Here is a 17,584-nt window from a genome sequence, read left to right as displayed (position 1 = left end):
TTTCCCTCTCCTTCAGCTGCAGACGCTTACATGTTTGCAGGCATTCCCTTTATTACTCATTTCTGCAGAAGGGAGTGTTAGGAGAGACAGCCGGTGAGGTCGAAGGCTCGCCTGCGGTGCAGTACCGCCTTTGGGTCCCTTCAGCAGCAGCGTGCGCCTCCGTTGGAGTGCAGACATCCGCAGGGTCTGTTGTGAAGAGGCTGTGAGGCAGCTCTTGAGCTAGCAGGAATTCCTGAGACTGGAATTAGGGCCAAAAAAACAACAGGAAAATTGAAAACACTGCTAAGCGAGTGTGTGGAAGGAAGCAATGCTAACAGCTTTCATTTGGAAAACACTATACATTTTAATTTTGGCCCAGCCATCAAAAACTCTGAGAAGGGAAACAATGAAAGAGTAGCCAAAATAAATGCCCTCCTGTCTACCAGGAAATGGTGGTGGAGTGTGACTTAAGATGGTCTGTTTAGCTGTCATTACATCTTGTGCATTTGTCTGGTTTTTTTTTTTTTATTTTTAGCACGACAATGAAATGTTTGCATCCTGTGTGCCATTGCGCACAGGAGCCAGGCAGCTGGGACTTGCTGCTGTGTCACTGCATTTGTCCTGCTGGCACAAAGCAATGAAACCTCAGTGATCAATAAATCTTGTATTGACTGGTAAAAGAAAACATAAATTAACTTTAACATTTCCTTCCAGCTGCAAATAAACAAATACAAACTGCCTGCCTTGTGCTATAATTTTCATTGGAAGACCGTTGGAGACATTTGCAGTTAGTCCTCTGTAAACATTGGTAGATTCAGGGAGCAAATAGAGGTTATTTCCTGTAATAAATATCACAAGGACATCTTAGAAAAGGACACTGGAATAATGTTCTCTGAAAGTAATTTCTGTCCCTATTTTACTTTCATAGGCTTCAGTTTGAATATTTTGGGTGGCCTAGACTTAATGTTTACATTTTTATTTTGTTAGTATTTGTTTATCTTGTCATTATGTTCTCTCTCTGATAAGAAGAGACCACTTTCAGAGAGAGTAGAAATCATGTGAAAGCATCAGCATACTCTCTCAAAGTATTTGAAGTAGCCCTCCCCATATGAACTTAAACATTTGAGACCAAACTGCCATGTGAATGGTTGTACTCATTTCGGATGGATTGTGATGGCACTTAGAGCAAGCATTTATTGGCAGTTGGCTTCCAGTATGAATCAGGAGTAACCAGGCATTTTCCAAAGGCAGACATGGGAATTTTGTTGCAAAATCAACATACGTAGGCCAGGTTCTTTGCACTACTGTTCTATTTTGGTGGTGGGTTGGTTTTTTTTGGTTGTTTGGTTTTTTTTTTTTCTGAAGAGAGGACTTTGGATCCAGATTTTCCAGTGTGGGTGGATTAACCTGATTGCCTGGGAGATCAAATGTTAAATTCTCATCCTGCTAATGCTTGTATGTGTTTGAAGGGACTTAGCAGCATTAGAGCACAAACTCTTAGAAATAAATCAGGATCTTTTCCTTTGTTGCAAAGTATTGCTTTATATAGCCAAATAGGAGATTGGGAAGGGCTAGTAATATACTTCCACTTGAAAACTGTGAACCCAAAATGCATGAAAACAGATAAACAGAACTTGGTTTGTCAAAACCTCCTTGGCTTTATAAGCAAAATCCAAATATTGGTTTTGTATCACTGTATAGTTTTGATATCACAGGCTTCGCAGCTTAGCAATGGTTACAGTCTGGCCCCTTAAGAGCGAAGGATTTCAGTGATGATTTAGCAGGCTTATATCTCATTTATTTTGCATATTTCCCAGGAAAGTTTAAAGGCAATTAATTTATACAACCAGGCTTAATTATTTATGATCTTGGCTTTTTTTTATCCTGAAGGCCAGACCTTGACAGCAATTGGACGGTAATAAGAGAGCAGATACAGATGGAATCCATGGTTCTCAAGGGACTTCTCCCAAATACCAAGTATCAGTTTGCCATCCGAGCAGCAAACTCCTATGGATCCAGCCCTGCCAGTGCACCGAGCGACATCATCCGAACATTCAGTAAGTAGAACCACCTTTTTGTAATTAAAGTCACATAAATATGAAGTATGTGTGTAAATGAAGTGTATCTGGGGCAGCTTGTGGAGGGCTGCTGTTGGAAGGAGTCGCTCGGCAAGCGCAGGCTGGTGAGCCCTCAGTCCTGTCAATGAAGCTTGCAGCATCCTGTGAAAGTCAAGCCACAGGCAAAGATTTGAAAAGCTCCAGGCAGAAGTGCTCTCATGCCATTTCTCTGCTCTGGAGGTCATTGCTAGACGTTTTTGGATCACTGTTTACTGACTTTTGTGCTGACTTCATGCAGAACTGATAAGTGAATATCATGGGGAGAAATGAGAGAGACAAGTCTTACTGTTAATTTTTTTTTCTGTTCTTGAAACTGAACTGTATATATTATATTTCTAATTTAAACAACTCTGAAAGACCAAACCAAATTGATACTGTTTTCTGAGGAGTAAGGCTCAGTCACAATTTTTTAACAATTATATGCACATTTGTGTAGCAATATAGACCAGGCACATTGCAATAAAGGGTAGGTCCTGCACACATCTCCTGATGGCCTTCTTCAGATTACAACCCTCTGTCACTGCTAGTGTCTCTGTGGGCTGACTTTGAGGTGCTGTTGCTCCTCATCACCCCCAGAGTCATAGCTGCATGTGAGAATCCCAACTAAGCTGACACGGAGCATGTTCGGCATCATAAAAATCACACCTTCTGCACAGCGAAAACCCCAGTGTCACAAAGAGAGTCAATGCACGAAGCAGAGCCAACTCTATCAGGGCATGGGGATTAGCTGAGCTATATCCTTAATGTGCCACACTTTTTGTTGTGTTTGAAAGGTTTCAGTACTCTTAAGTTCCACTTTTGAAGGCGTTTATAGGGGACAGCATACCATGCACACCACGAAAATACCTGGATATAATTATAGCAGATTAATGAACAAAAAATGAAAGTGACTTTTTTTCTTTTGTCCCCTGCACGCTCAATTGCAAATCATCTTTAATTAGCTGGTAGAAAATGAGAAGGTGATATTCAGGTAGGACCGTGAGCTCTGCAAGAAGTACTTTCGTGCTGCCGAAATGTGGACCACATCCTTAGTGATCCACCAATTCAACCCGCTAAGCATTTCTTTCTAAATGGCCGCCTTATCTTGGAATCCCTTGTTTTCATTGACTCTTATATGGCAGTTTCCATTCTTTTTCCCCCTCTGTCATAAATTCAATCCCTTGAACAGTTTGCATGAAGTTTGTTGTGGCTACTTAACTCTAAGTTTAACTTCCAAAGCAAATGTTTCTGAAAACCATGAAGATCCAGTGTGCTGTGGGGTTCCTTGGCCCCTGGATCCTCAGGGGTCAGCTCCTGCTGCCACAGGCATGCTTGTGTGCTTCTCAGTATCCTGTTTATCTTTGGATGTGAGTGGCTGCATTCTTTGGTCAGAAAAGACAAAGTGTTTAGCTCTGTTAATAAGAATGGAGTAGTCTTCATGCTGCGCTTCTTACTGCGGTACCCTAGGAAAGGCACTTTGCTTTTGGAAACTGCCTGTTCTGCAGAGACTTGTCAAGATGGCTCTAGAACATGAATTTTTGTCATAGAGCTTGGAATCAAATTCATGCCCCGTGTATATAAACACTAGTTTCTGGAGAGGTTCTTAGGGGGCATGGGCTTGACTCTGTGCCTGGATCAGATCTGAAAAGTGAATGTATTACGCATGTTGCACTGCTCTGAATAGGCTCAAAAACTTTGTATTGGTCCATGGTAGGCATGTGGGTGCTGCTGCTGCTGAGTGGTTGGTCTCGCTGCACCAAGGGGCTGCTTCGGGGAGACCCTCATGTGCAGGCAGAACTCCCATAGCCTGGGGCCACATCATATTCATGATGTGCTCCAGCCCTGCACCAGATCACTTGTACTTTGGGCTACTTTAGCAAACTGTGGGTCCTTTGGCAAATGCAAATGTAATTCCTTTGCCAGTCTGCTGGGAAAGTCCTGACAGTCCAGGATGGATTTTGCAAATAGTCTTAAAAATGACATATAGCCATTATCTGTGAAAGCCTGTGTTATGTTGTGAATACCTGTCTTCATAACAACCAGCTTTTTGCAGAGCAAGGAGTGGTGTTCAAAGGCAGCAAAGGATGCTTGCCTTTAGGAATAAGTTCTGTGGCTCTCTGAAAGTAGGCGTGTAAGTGAGGTTAGCAGCTCTCACTTGGCTTTAGTGGTGATGTCTGTGTAAGAAACTAGTTTGATGTTAACCAGATACACAAGTACATGGTGCATTAATAGAAAAGCTAAACTTCTGTTGTGAAAAAAATTCTTGATTAAAGCCATGCGTAGCCTGAACATTTATTTTTCCCCAAAACACTAAAAACCCTGAAGAGTGATTTAAACCATTGACAAGTTTCATGTAACAAAAAAATGCATGCTAAGCTTAAGGGCAACCAAGTAAAACTTACTCGTAATTCACATTATGTATCTGCAGGTACCTTCCCGCTTCTAGTAGCCAGAAAGCCAATGGTTACCTTCTTTGGCCCAGTTAATCATTCACTTCAGATCCTCAGGTGTAGACATTTGGTGCATCTGAGGTCCCCTATGTCCTGTGGTTTTCAGCTGTCACTGCAGGAGGACATGTGCCTCCCATGTGTCTCCCAGACACCTGGGGATGTCTCAGGTACCGTAATACATCTCAGATGGCAACAGATGCCTGAATCTCCCGAGGTGCCAGCAGGTACCTCTTAGTCACCTATGGTTGCTGGAAGGGTGTCAGTTGCCGTGTCTGAGAATGATGCACTTCTGCTCTTCAGGGTGCGCATCGTAGGAGTTACTACCTTTGTCATTAAAATGGTACCTCCTCCCATGTAAACAGTAAAACATACCACAGATATTTGATGCTGTTTTTTGAGAGCCTGTATATTCCTCAGAAATACTTGAAATAACTTGGGAAGCTGGCAGAAGTCCATACAATGTCTGGCTCCTTTGCATTACACTTAGTCCACACAGTGCTGACACTAAGGATTTTAAAAATTTGTAGCTTTGTGCTTGTATATCCTGGATTTTTATGCTTGTTTTGAAAGAATTAGTGCTTTTCTAATGCTTGTTTTAACTGAAGAAGAAATTCCCAGCATTGCCTGAAATGCAGTGGACCTTCAGGGTCCATGTTGCATTGCACAGAGTCTCTTGCAGCTCTTCTAGGCAAGCTGAGAGAGAGATGAGTCCTGCAGACACTGAGTCCATGCTACCTGGGGATGTTTTCTGCTGGGATTTATCTCATTCTCATATGTAATTCTCTTATTTTGGTTTTAAAAGGTGGCTGGCTGTGCAGTACTCTATTGTTTCAGATGAGCATAGGAAACCATTGTCTGTGTTTGCGAAAATGTTCCTCTGAAGGGTTGCTGATGGGATCACCTAATGTGACAGACCTTCCAAGGTCTGTGCAAGTAGAACATGTGGCCTTGATTATAAGCAGTTACCCCCTTACCTAGTAAAAAATGCATGCTTGGTTTATGTTACAGTGCTCCATTTTCAGGGAGGAAAGAGAGGGCAAGTTTCCCCAAAGGTTCTAATTTATTTGTGATTTGATTTCATTTTTTTCTAGAGGGAAATGATGTAATAAATCAATTTTTGTTGCCTTTCTTAATTACAGATGCAGGTATTTCACTTATATGGTTGTTGTTTTTTTGCTATAAGTCTTTCAATGTGTCATGGACAATTTACTTGGAAAAAAAGATTTCACATATGAAGTTTAGTAACAACAAAATAAACTGTCCCAAAGAATCAAACAAAGTGTCATCATCTGCATCACTTCATCTCCTGGGGAAACAGATGGGGTTTGCACTGTGCCTGGAAGGTCACCAGCCTTGGGCTTTGCCAGACCAACAGAGGAAGCATCTTCTGTTAAAAATACCCTCCTGCTTGTCTCTGCAGTGAACATGACAGAAGTGGCTGCTTAATTTGGGTACATTCCTTCCTCTGGTCCTGGCCATCACCGCCAGGGTCATACTGAGCAAGGCATTGGCACAGGTGCTTAAGTATGCTGCATGGGGCTTGGATGTGTCTGCTGAGGCTCAGGCACAGGAAAAGTGCGGTCCCTGGGGCCTAAACCTTGATGTAAATGATGGTGATGTGTCATGGAGATAGCAAATGCAGAAGGTTTTCCACAGAACTGTTTCCCACAGATCTCCAGAGGTTTTACAAAGGCAGCTTTTGTATTTATACAAACAGGGACAAAAAAGCAAGAGACAGGCCAGGCAATATGCACTGCCTCACTGTGAGTCAGTCACAAGAATAAAACTCAGATTAAAATGTTATTGATATATTTTGGATTTGGACCTGTGATGGGTTCTGCGTGAAGGCGATCAGTCTGTTAAGATGTCCATTCAATCTACCTGCATTGCAGTGCCCAGTGGTCTACAACCTATGCTTTCCCATGTCTCCTGATCAGTATGCTGGTGGCCACCTAATTGGCAAAGCAAAAGTTTGTATGGCTTCCTGTTTGTTTTGAGAAAGATTTCTTAGATATAACCTAATTCCTGACTGTTTGGAAAGAAGCTGTCCAAAGTTCATGACCCTCCACAGGTTTCCAATTAATTATAAAACAGGATTATAGGACCTGGTAAAGGGTCTTAAATGGGCTTCATCTCCTTGTACACCAAATGACTGATTTAATAAGATATAGCAAGTTTATAATCTCTGTAGTCGTTGTTTTGGTATTTGCAGAGTACCAGATTGCTTAATTGTCCTTGATTTGCCACCCATTATGAGATGAGCTCTCCACCAAAGCTATACAGTGCTCTTAAGAGATGGGCTTGTGTGGGAGTTTCTCTATAAAAAGTTGTGTTAGCTTCTCTGCTTTCTGTTATTTTGCAATTTTGTTGCATCACGTCACGTGTGGGTATCCTGTCACATCCAGTGAGCAAACACGAAATGTAAGGCAGAGCAAGGTGACTGAGAAGCCAGTGAACTGTTAGATGGTCTCATCTCATTGGTGTGTGCACTTGCCTGTATAAATTCAGGCATAGGTAGAAGAGAGTACATCTCCATGTCTTCATTGCTCCCAAGTGCATTATGCATTACCAAAACTGCTCGCAGATAAGCAGGTAGAGTAACGCAGCATGTGCTGGCTGAAACCCAGATGAAGCCAGGGGTAGTGAAAGCAGAGAGCTGGGGCCACATTAGAGACCCGTGCATATTAGGACACCTTCTGAAGTTATGCTTTTCCTGGTGATGCCAAACTTATGTCCTGAAGATCTTTGAAGAAGGACCTCAAAGCAGTCTTTTCTACCAGCCACAATAAGCCATACCGTCTTTGCTCTCTCCAGGCTCTAAATCTTGTACGAGCTCAATAAGGTGAAAGGAATAATTGTCTGGTTTAAAATAGTGGGTATGTTTCGTGTCCCAACATCTGCTATTGGAAAACCATGGAATATTGTAGTCTGCTGGATGAAAGAGGTACACCTTCTGCTTGGGGAACTACCCGTCTCTCCTAAATTACCACATCTCATTGCATGCTAGTGGTTATTGATGTAGTGTAGTGATACCTCCACTCAAATCAGGAGAGTTACACTTTTGTAAAACTCGCATGGCATTAAAATCATGTTTATACATGTAAGCAAGCGTGCATATCTGAATGTGAATTTGAGACCTAACATTTTCCTACGTGTGAATATGAAGATACTTCATTCTCTGTATTGCTTCATTCCTGCCATCCTTGTTGAACCTAAGTCCCATAAAGCCAATAGAAAATTTGCTTGAGAAGAGATGTAGCAGAAATTGGACTACAACAGATGTTTATTTTGCAGCTTGTGACCTCTGAATTAGAAAATTGAGTTTGTGTATCACAGCTTGTTTGAATACAGATTTCTCTGACACAATTGTGATTTTTCCTTTCCTTTTCCTAGCTTAGCTTTATGGCTTCTGTTACTCTTAGGTAAATTACAGTTTCATCCGTTAAAAGAACTGAATGAGTTCTGAAATAGTTTCAGATACACAGTATAAAGGCAGTAAGTAATATTACAGACTTGACTTAAAAGCAATAGTATTCCAGTGAGCTGGAAATTGCTACATCTGCTGGGAACTGAGTTAGTGCTGGGCTCTGCTTCATTCATATAATTTCTGTTAAACTGCAAGTCACATTTATCATGTTTATGTTTAAGGTTTTGCACACTGAAATTCTTTTGTAGAAATGCATGTCTTATAAAATCATTGTTACCAGAGAAAGAGATTCTGATGCAGTGATGGGTGGAAGAGGTCAGCCTTGCAGTTGGACTAGATGATTCCTGTAAGTCCCTTCCAACTGAACTAGTCTAGTCTAATCTAGTCTAGTCTATTCTTCCTACCTAGAGTAAAATTATCCTGTGATGGTGATTAACCTGAGTGGCTATACAAGTGGATACTAGGAGTAAGAGGTTTTGCCCACATTTTGACTATTGTTTTCCATAATGAATGCAGAGCTGGGACCAGTTCATAAATGTGCAGTCCGTTTCTCCAGTAGTAATTCTTTCCCTGTGCATTCACAGTCACCAGCAGAAATAATCTGGATGTAGTTTGTCCAGTTGGCCTCATCTCATCAGCTGTGAGTTCTTTGCTTAGCTCAGTTGGTAGAACTCTGTACTGAATAATTCTGTTTAATATACAGTTAAATTGTATTATTTACAGTTAATTAGGCATACATGTTAGAGTGGAAATGTTTATACACATTCTCTCCCAGCCTAGCATGTTGTTTTGGTTGCAAACGTGTATGCCTCATTACCTCTACTCATTTGCCTCTGATTTTTCTGTATGCTGATCTAACATGTAAAGCCTGTCAGTAAGTGACTCCCACAGAGTGTATGGTGAGCGGCCAATTAGCCAGGCAGGGCAGACGTTCCTATCTGGTGCACGTATGCTTGATTTCATGACTGTCTGCCAGGTTTTCTGGGTTGCAGTCACGGCAAAGGAGGAGAGAGTACAACAAGGTTTAGACAAGTGCTCTGCTGCCTGAATCAGGTCAGTGAGATATTTTTCCTTTACTTTCCACTGAGGTGGGAGATGGCTGACCCCAGTTAGGCTGGCTCAAAAGGCCCAATAGCACAGTGCCCATACTGCTCCCTCTGAAAGTCTGCTGAGCCTCGTTAGCTTTCACTGGCTCCATCGGGTTGTTCACTGGTGGTGGTGAAGCTCCTATTACCATCAGGTGGCATTTTCTGGCTTGTCAGATACCCTTTCCACAGGCAGTCACTGCCCAGCAAGACTTGGTGTCTCTGCAGGTTGCAATGTGAAGGACCTGTGAACTTAGGAGAAAATATGGGCAGCTTCTGGATGCTAAAATAAACAAGCACACTTGGTCAGCCTGTACAGAGGCTTTGTAAAGCAAGGATTACCTATGCTATTTTTAAGTGACAGCAAAATATTTTATGGAAAAGAAGGCAAATGTATGAACTATGCTGTTTTAATGGTTATCAAATGTTTATTCTTAACTTTGCTGAAGTGACAAGGAATGACAGTGATGCAGTTACCTGTATTATCTTTCTTGTGGTAAATTTTAAAAGCTAAAAAGCATAATCCATTATTTAAGCAGAATTTGCTATGTAAGGTGCAGAAAACCACAGATGTTTTCAGTGAGGACCCTTTTACTCTTTAAACTGGCTGTTCCCAGCCTGGAGTCCTTCACAGCACAGTTCAACACTCCAGAAAGAGGCAGAAGCAGATTATGCACATGAAAAACACATAATGTTTATGAATGTTTCTTTTTTTGAGGTGCTAAACTGTATTTTAAAAAAATAGGCTTAAAATACACTCAGGATGCTAATTTCAGAAGCACTGGAGCCAGTGGAGGCAGTGTGTGCCAGAAAAGTCCTACCTAGATGCATCTTTTTTGTTGTTCCAGTTATTTGGTCACCAGTAGGGCAAATACAGGACTGTGTATTTACAAAAGGGAAAAGTTTAATTTAAACCCAAGACAGTTATTAAAATGTTGTCCATGCCAAAAATGTTCAGAGCTGTTCTCCTGGAAGAATGATGGATAAAAGTCAGTTTGCAGTGGGAGAACGGAGCTTTGCCTGCCTTGTTTGGGAATCACAGTAAGTGACTATGTAATGTAATGTAATGTAAGTAAGTAATGAAGGTCTTCACTTTGTTTTTAAGTTGCATGTGTATCACTGGGACAGTGTCTCCCATCTTCAGGCTGACACTTGTATTGTCTGTACAGGATGAACATTAACACCACTTCACATTTCAGTGAGGAATCAAGGGGCTGTAAGATCCGAGTTGCTCTGTGTAAAGAGAAAAAAATATATGAACTGAATATGCCAGTTGTGTCTTTTTAGGCTCTGAGGAGATAGGAAGTGGAAGCTATGGACATCGGTACATCACAGACACAGTGACTGGTGATGATGATGGATTTGATATCGATGACTCTGACTATGACATTTACATAGAAGAGGTAAATTTCAAGGTTCCACTTCGGCATTTCTGTTTTCTTCATAGTCTCAGTACTTTAAAGTCTCTGATCTTGTCAGGACATTTAATATCTGATATTATATGCTCAAATATAATAATGTGGTTGTTTCTTTTTCTCCAGTGTGGATGACTTTGTTACCTCAAGTCTGTATCTTGGAAGGTATTAATTTCATTTCCACGTAGCATTTTAGGTTTTACTGAATTTGTGTTTCTTCATTTCCTTTCAGCTCAGACCACTTCCTGCTATCAAAGGAGGCAGTAGAAAATTTCTGGTCGAAACTAAGGTCACGCCAGGATCTAGTTCCAGGCTCCTGTCACGGGTCCTTACAACCACTTCTGAACCTGCTACTTCCACTCCCACCACCACATGGCCTTCAACCACAGCGAGGGTGACTACGGCGAGGAGGGGCAGCACATCTTCTGCAACACGCCTCTTTGATCTCTCCTGTGATGAGGCCATCTGTTCTGCAGACAGCTTTTGCGTCAATGACTATGACCGGGGTGGCTCCCGCTGCCACTGCAACTTGGGAAAAGGAGGAGAGACATGTGCAGAAGGCAGGTTTCTGTGTGGCCGCTGCTGCTGGCTTCTCTTTGCCTGGGGCAAGGAGCAGCTTCGTGATGAACCAACCAAAGCGCGCTTTGGCAATAGCCAGCTGGGCTTAATGGAACCCTAAGGACAGCAGCAGCTTCCCTGAGCCAGTTCAGACATCGGCCCCTTTGCTTCTCTCTCCTCAGCTAGGTGTGAAACAGCTATTCTTTAACACAGCTGAACGCACACACACCCGGTGTGAAGGTGCACAGGGGAGGTTAATCCTCCTTCCCCCACCTAGGAGTGGGAAGGTGATGGAGCCAGGTATGTTGCTAAGCACCCAGGCCTGACAGGGCCCAGCCATGGCACCTGCAGCTTCCAGCAGGCACCTTCAGCCCCCCTTTGACCCTTGCCTTCAGCCTGCAGCTGAAGCCCTGAACCACCTGCATTTCCAGCACGGTCCATTGGGTGATGCTGATCCTGCAGCAGGGATGTGAGACAGACCCCCCTCGCTGTAAAACCGCCTCCAGAGGAGGCCTTCCCCATGATCTGGAGGGCAGGAGTGCTGGAGTGGTAGCCCCAGCAGTCACGTCAGGCAGGCTGGGGCAAGGGAGGCAAAAAATCCCTTTGCCCTAGTTCAGAAAGCATGACCTGAAGCCTGGGTTTGTGTGAGGAGGTATGGTTGTCCCAGTCAGGGACAACCTGCGTCCTTGCCACGCGTCCTTTCACCTCTCTGCAGGCTGGCTGAGCCAGGGCAAGATCTTGCTGAGCTGAGGGAGGCCATCATGCTTCTCCTTCCCTCACCACCTTCCTGTCCTCTCCCTCTGTGGACCTAACCTTGCCCTTTTGCTGGGTCTGATGTTGAGCTGATCACCTGGTGAGCCAGTCCAGCTCACTTACCAGGCCATAAGCCGGTCACTTTTTTTGTCCCCTGGAGTTATTTTTAATTTTCTGGTTTGGTCACCAAGGGGTCGGATGAATGCCAGAGCTCGTGCAAAGCAAGTGTCCTGTTGCTTGTAGTGGTGCTGTCCCACCAGTTAAGAAAGAGCTGGTCCATCCCTCTGCAAGCTGATCTGGTCTGCCAAGGCCCCACCACGCAGCAGGCACGCGTTTCTTCTGCAGGCTCATGTTAGATATTCGTGGTGCGCAGTGTCGTGCATCAGGGATACCGGCACTGAGGGTGTTTGATCTTCTCCTCCTGGTGCCGGAGCAAAGAGAGCTCATTCTGAAAACAATCTGTTGTGACTCAGCCATACGGAACGGCTGCAGATGTGATTTTTGGCCTTGATCGAGTATGAGTCGAGGATTTATTTGAACTGACATAACTCTATGCAACTTATAGAGCGGGTTTGTTAACGTCAATCCAAAACCACCATTTTTCACAGGGGAGTGCGTTATTCCTTGGTAAGGAGTAGCATCACGTACCAATACTCCCTTGTACTGAATTGCTCCACAGCAGCCGGTATTGTTAAATAGCATATTAATCTGAATGAAGACAGACTTTCCTTTACAATCAACAGCTGCGTGGTGCTGTGGTCCAGTTAGTTCTGCTTGTGATCAGGGCATGAGTTAATTGCTGTCTGCTGTGGTTGCATTCAGGTTTATAGCATCAGTTCTCTGCACCTCGGCCTGAAATGTATGTTCTGCAAACAAAAAAGCTGAATGCACTGTATCGAGATCCAAATATCCAAGAAAAACCCACTCAGTATTAGCAAAGAGGAATAGGACTCCTCATCTGTCTTTCCTTATTAGATTTAGATCCAATGGGGAAATAAGAATTCAGGCCTGAAACTGTGTCTGTCCTCAGTGCTTCTTAGGAAAATGATCTGCAAAGGTAGCAGTAAGACATCTCTCTTATTTTCATTTTCTGTGCTGAAGCCAGGATGGGCCTCTAACATAAGATGACGAAGGGTGAGGATTGATGATGATAGCCGACAGCAGCAATATGAAGGGCCACTCTTGCAGGCAGGAGTGGAGGGATGCCTGCAGAGACCCTCTTCTCCCCATCACTCCCTTCACTTTCTGCCCTGATCTGACTTCAGGGAAGTGCTGGGAGCTGCTGGGCTCTTATGAGCCGTCCAAGGATTCTGTGGATGCTGGACGCAGCAGCTATGGAGCAGCAGTGATTAATGCAGTGTGGAGTCTGGCCACATCCCCTGCATATGTTTTTGTAATCCTGCAAAACAGAAAATTACTTTGTTGTCTCTGTGTTAAATTAGTTCTTAAAAGGAGATAAACATAAAGTAGATGGATTCTGTCTTCTGTAACAAGGATGAAAATCTGGAGAAAGTTCCACTGAAGCCAGCAATTAAACTGTTGAGCAGTATTTGGCCCTCAATGTCCTGTTTCTTTCCAAGTTCACCAGGTCCTTGGGAATAAAAGAATTAGTTGTGAAAGATGGTGGGAGGACAAGGCAATAGGTTAACTGTTGACTGCTGTTGACTAAAAGTTGTGTCTGCAGGAATTCTGCCTTGCATTTTCACCCGATGTTAGCTAGTGCTAAATGTTTATATTGATTTTTGTATGGGAGAAAACTGCTAAATAACATGCTTCTGTCTTTCCTTTTCAGATATTATTATCCAGTATCCTCAGTTCTCTGGCTACTCATACATCACCTTTGAACCACTGAAAAACTCCTATCAGACATTTCAAATTACCCTTGAATTCAGGGTAAGTTTAAGCAATTCCAAGCTCACATAGGAGCTCTAAATTTTATTCACTTATTCTGATGATGTGGACAATGGAACAATAACTTAGCTTCAGTATAACTTATAGTGTAACTGTGGTGAACCTATACATATTCTTCATCTCTAAAGAACTGGCTTCACCTCCAATGAATGCAAATGAAGCTGTACACTGAGCTAAAATATTTGCATCCATTATTGGTAGGCACTGCGTGAGAGAATTGCTGGGACCAGTAATATGGGCATTGAGGACTAGCAGCAGTATACATTGGCAAGGTTATAGCCATGTGAATGAGCTACAGGCTGAAGTATACCCGGATTTTTTGTGAATTCCAGTTTGGAAGTGGCATGCATATCTTCGCGTATCAGAAACTGTGATCTTCTTGTCCTGAACAAAATACTGCCCTATACTCAGAGTTCCTTTCCTATCCTGCAGGATTTAGTAGGCATTATTTTCTACCTCTGAAGTTTGGGACACCAGCTACTGATACATGTGAGATACTGGGCTACTTAATCTGCAGTTCTGGAGTGTACGTCCCATGCCGGCTTGTGTTGATGCTGTCTGTGTGTTAGGAACAGAGCTGGTAAGGCTGCTTGTGGGGAGAGTGGCCGAGCTCTCAGATGCACCCTGCTCCCCCATAAGGCAGACTTGCCAGCCTCGCAGCCTAGGTCCGGGACTGTCACTGGAGCGGCAGCAGCCTGTTGCCTCATGTGATGATCTGACACTCCTCTGGCAATTTGTCAGCTTAAAATGCAGGAATGGCTGTCAAAAGGTGCTGTGTCAGCTGCTATGCACATACGGAGAAATCCTGCCTGCACAGGTTGTTCAGTTTGAAAAGTGTCAGGATCACTGAACATGTGAAGCAGGGTGTCTGTATTCATTTGCAGTAAATCTGGTGTGCCACACTTAACAGGCTTGCTAGGACATTGTTACTAGACTTTGTGCTCAGAGGTCTCATATGAACATGTCTGACAGTCTTTAATGCTTCCAGGCTTGTTTTTAGGTCTGATGGTATCATGCTGTAAGTAGAAGAGATGTTCTTAAACCACTTAAGCATTAAGGCAATGTTTTTCTAGGTTCTTCAAATGCAGGATTCGAAATTGACCAACCAGTTTCTGATTCTGCAAGTTAAAAACTCCATCTGAAAAAATGGTCTCCCTTTTCTGGAGAAAAGCCCCCCCAGTGCTACTTGCATTTATCTGTGAGGCTTAGACTTTGATTTTTCATGTTGATGCTGTGATTGCAGGCTGAATCAGAAGATGGTTTGCTGCTATACTGTGGAGAAAATGAACACGGTCGTGGTGATTTTATGTCACTAGCAATCATCCGACGTAGCATTCAGTTCAGGTAAAACCTCCACCCTAAATCTGATGTAAGGGGAAGGGGCCATGCTGCCTTCTGGGACTTGCTGTATGTGATGAATATCTGTCGTGTCTGACTTCTGCCCAACTCAGTGCACAAAATGGACAGTATTACTTCATTTAACAGTTCTTCAACATTTGTTACTCTCATCCTTCTTTAGGGTGTGGACATGTGCCTTGTTGAACTTTTTTTACTCAGACCTTGTTGTAAAGGCAAAATGATTGGTTTTCTTCAAGGCATTCATCCAGGGCTCATTGCTGTGTTATCAGAAATGATAGTGAGCCACTGCCTTTGCTAAACTTCTTATGCTATATCGAGCTGTGCATAGTCTATGTTTTTGCTTCACAGTAAAAGGACCCGTAGGTAACACAGCGAAATAAAGAATTTAATGCCAGCAAGAGGCCTGGAACTTCATCTTATAACCCTTGTTTAGATGGGAGTTGCAGGTTTCTTAAATGAAGGTGGAGGGGGTTTCTTGCAGTTCCATAGATACGAAGCATGTCAAAGAGTGTCTTAAGGATCTCCTTACTTGGGAGGCTGAGTCCTCTGAAAGTGGGGAATAACAAAGTGGATGATATGCCTTAGTTGTGTTTCTGTTCACCTGCACTGAACAGTAGTCAGAGAAAATGGCACGTTTTGAGCACATTCAGCTCCACAGAGACTCTCCTGGAGGTTTCCTTGTCAATCAGTACTGAGTTACATATTGAATTGCAGAGTTATTAATGTAGCACTGCCGTTCACCAGGGAGCTAGAAAAATTCCCAAGAGAAATTACTGTGATAACAGGAACTCAGATTGTAGTACCTTGCATCTTGAAACAGTTTCAGCTGCTAGCAAGCTTTGCAATGCTCTTGGTACAGCCAGAGGATCCAAAATCTTCTCTGTGGGAGAGAGACAGATAAAGAAACTTAGAACAGATCATATGTAGACCTGCTGGGTAATTTTCCTGTGATTTGCTAATATGCAATGTGAGACAGAGAGGTTTCCAGGGGCGAAGGGAATATTTCGTGTCTAAAAACGACTTTCAGTTATTTGGTTAATATAAGATTGTTACCTTGCCCTCTCTGCCTCATGCTCCCAGGTTCAATTGTGGCACTGGAGTTGCAGTCATAACAAGTGAAAACAAAATCAAGTTGGGGAACTGGCACAGTGTCACATTGTTTAGAGATGGGATGAATGGATGGCTCAGGCTGGACAACGACGCTCCAGTGACAGGAAAATCTCAGGTAGGTAATCCTGCACCTGCAGCTCAGCCTTGGGCTCTCTCAAGGTTATCATGACATTTTTTCTTTCCAGCAGAAGTCTGATCAGATCTGAAAGGTACATTTTTATTTATCGGTGTTGGGGCATTTAGTGCACCAGGATCAGTGTACAGATTACTATTCCACATATGTGATCTAGAAATGGCATAGATAAATACCCGAGCGCTGAATCCCATCACAGTTTCCCAAGCACATGTCCTCCATGTTTGCTCTGCTGCCCTTCTGCTACACTTGCTAGTCTCAGATACAGGCTGCTGTTAAAAGTTTGCCAAGTTTTACAGCTGTCCCTGATTGCTTTTTTTCCCAAGCCTCAGAGAGCTGCTCTGCTTCCTCAGACAAAAAAATTTAGATGCACGTGTGTCTATATTTATGTATAATATGCATATAGCCACTCAAGGTTTGTATACAGAAATGTAATTACACGTATACCATGGAGACAGATTTAAGCACAGTAATGGAGACAGACATTCTTCCTGGATTTACATTAACGCCAACAATTTCGTATGAGGCCGCCAGGATAAAATATAATAGAGGAAGGTGTCTTGAGTTGCTCATCTGTTGTCAGGCCAGAAAACAGAAGTGAAATTAAGGCACTGAAATAAAGACAGTTGCAAATTGTTTTAGGTGTCTTTCCTCTTCCTCTGATAGCCACTATTAGCATGCCATCCCTTACTCTGAAAAAAAATGGCATCAGACATCTTATTACTTTACACTTCCATGTGCAGGCACTGAAGGGGAAAAAAATGCTACGCATTGAGTTCTCATTTGAGTTCTCATCCCCTGGAAATGACAAAGGAAAGGTTTTCAATGTCTGTCACATGTCACTATGTATTACCAATGCTATGGAGGCCACGCAAAGGACAAATGTGAATCAGGAAAGATATCTCTAGTAAAGTCTAATGCCAGTGTGCAGCACTTTGGTAAGGCTGCATCTGGCTATGCCTGGCAATGATAACCCATAGCCAAGAAAGATGAAGTCAAAGAAGTAAAGGTGCAATAAAGGGCTAGTAGGAAGGTTATGGTCCATAGAGTCTATCACAAGAAGACTTTGACAGTGGACACGTATTTTTCTAGCTGCAACTATACCAGTGTAAAAGTTAGTTGTTCCAGGTGCTGCTCTCCACCAGAACTTGCTGCTCCTGTAGTATTGTTGCTCCAGTGAGTCCTCCTCAGACCTTCCTAGATAGAATGACCTGGATGAGTCCTAGCAGAGTGGTAGTCTTTTCTGACCTGGTTCATTTTGACTTGAACAGTCTTAGAGAGTACAGAATCACAGAATCATTAAGGTTG

General features: G+C 43.0%; 1 protein-coding gene across 1 annotated transcript in view; it reads left to right on the top strand.

The window, feature by feature from the left end:
- The window catches only part of LOC104616427 (pikachurin-like), a gene marked incomplete at its 3' end in the record, with an annotated part of 29,402 nt that extends 13,144 nt beyond the window's left edge, over positions 1-16,258 (top strand). Inside the window, exons 6-11 of the mRNA XM_010281435.1 lie at positions 1,870-2,036; positions 10,325-10,440; positions 10,685-11,012; positions 13,556-13,656; positions 14,918-15,018; positions 16,114-16,258. Coding sequence (XP_010279737.1) covers positions 1,870-2,036; positions 10,325-10,440; positions 10,685-11,012; positions 13,556-13,656; positions 14,918-15,018; positions 16,114-16,258 — 958 coding nt within the window. The remainder of the gene's footprint in view (positions 1-1,869; positions 2,037-10,324; positions 10,441-10,684; positions 11,013-13,555; positions 13,657-14,917; positions 15,019-16,113) is intronic.
- Positions 16,259-17,584: the final 1,326 nt, after the last annotated feature.

The sequence above is a fragment of the Phaethon lepturus genome, unplaced genomic scaffold, assembly GCF_000687285.1.
Source record: "Phaethon lepturus isolate BGI_N335 unplaced genomic scaffold, ASM68728v1 scaffold8822, whole genome shotgun sequence".
NCBI lineage: Eukaryota > Metazoa > Chordata > Aves > Phaethontiformes > Phaethontidae > Phaethon > Phaethon lepturus.
This window is presented reverse-complemented; position numbering and strand designations above follow the sequence as displayed.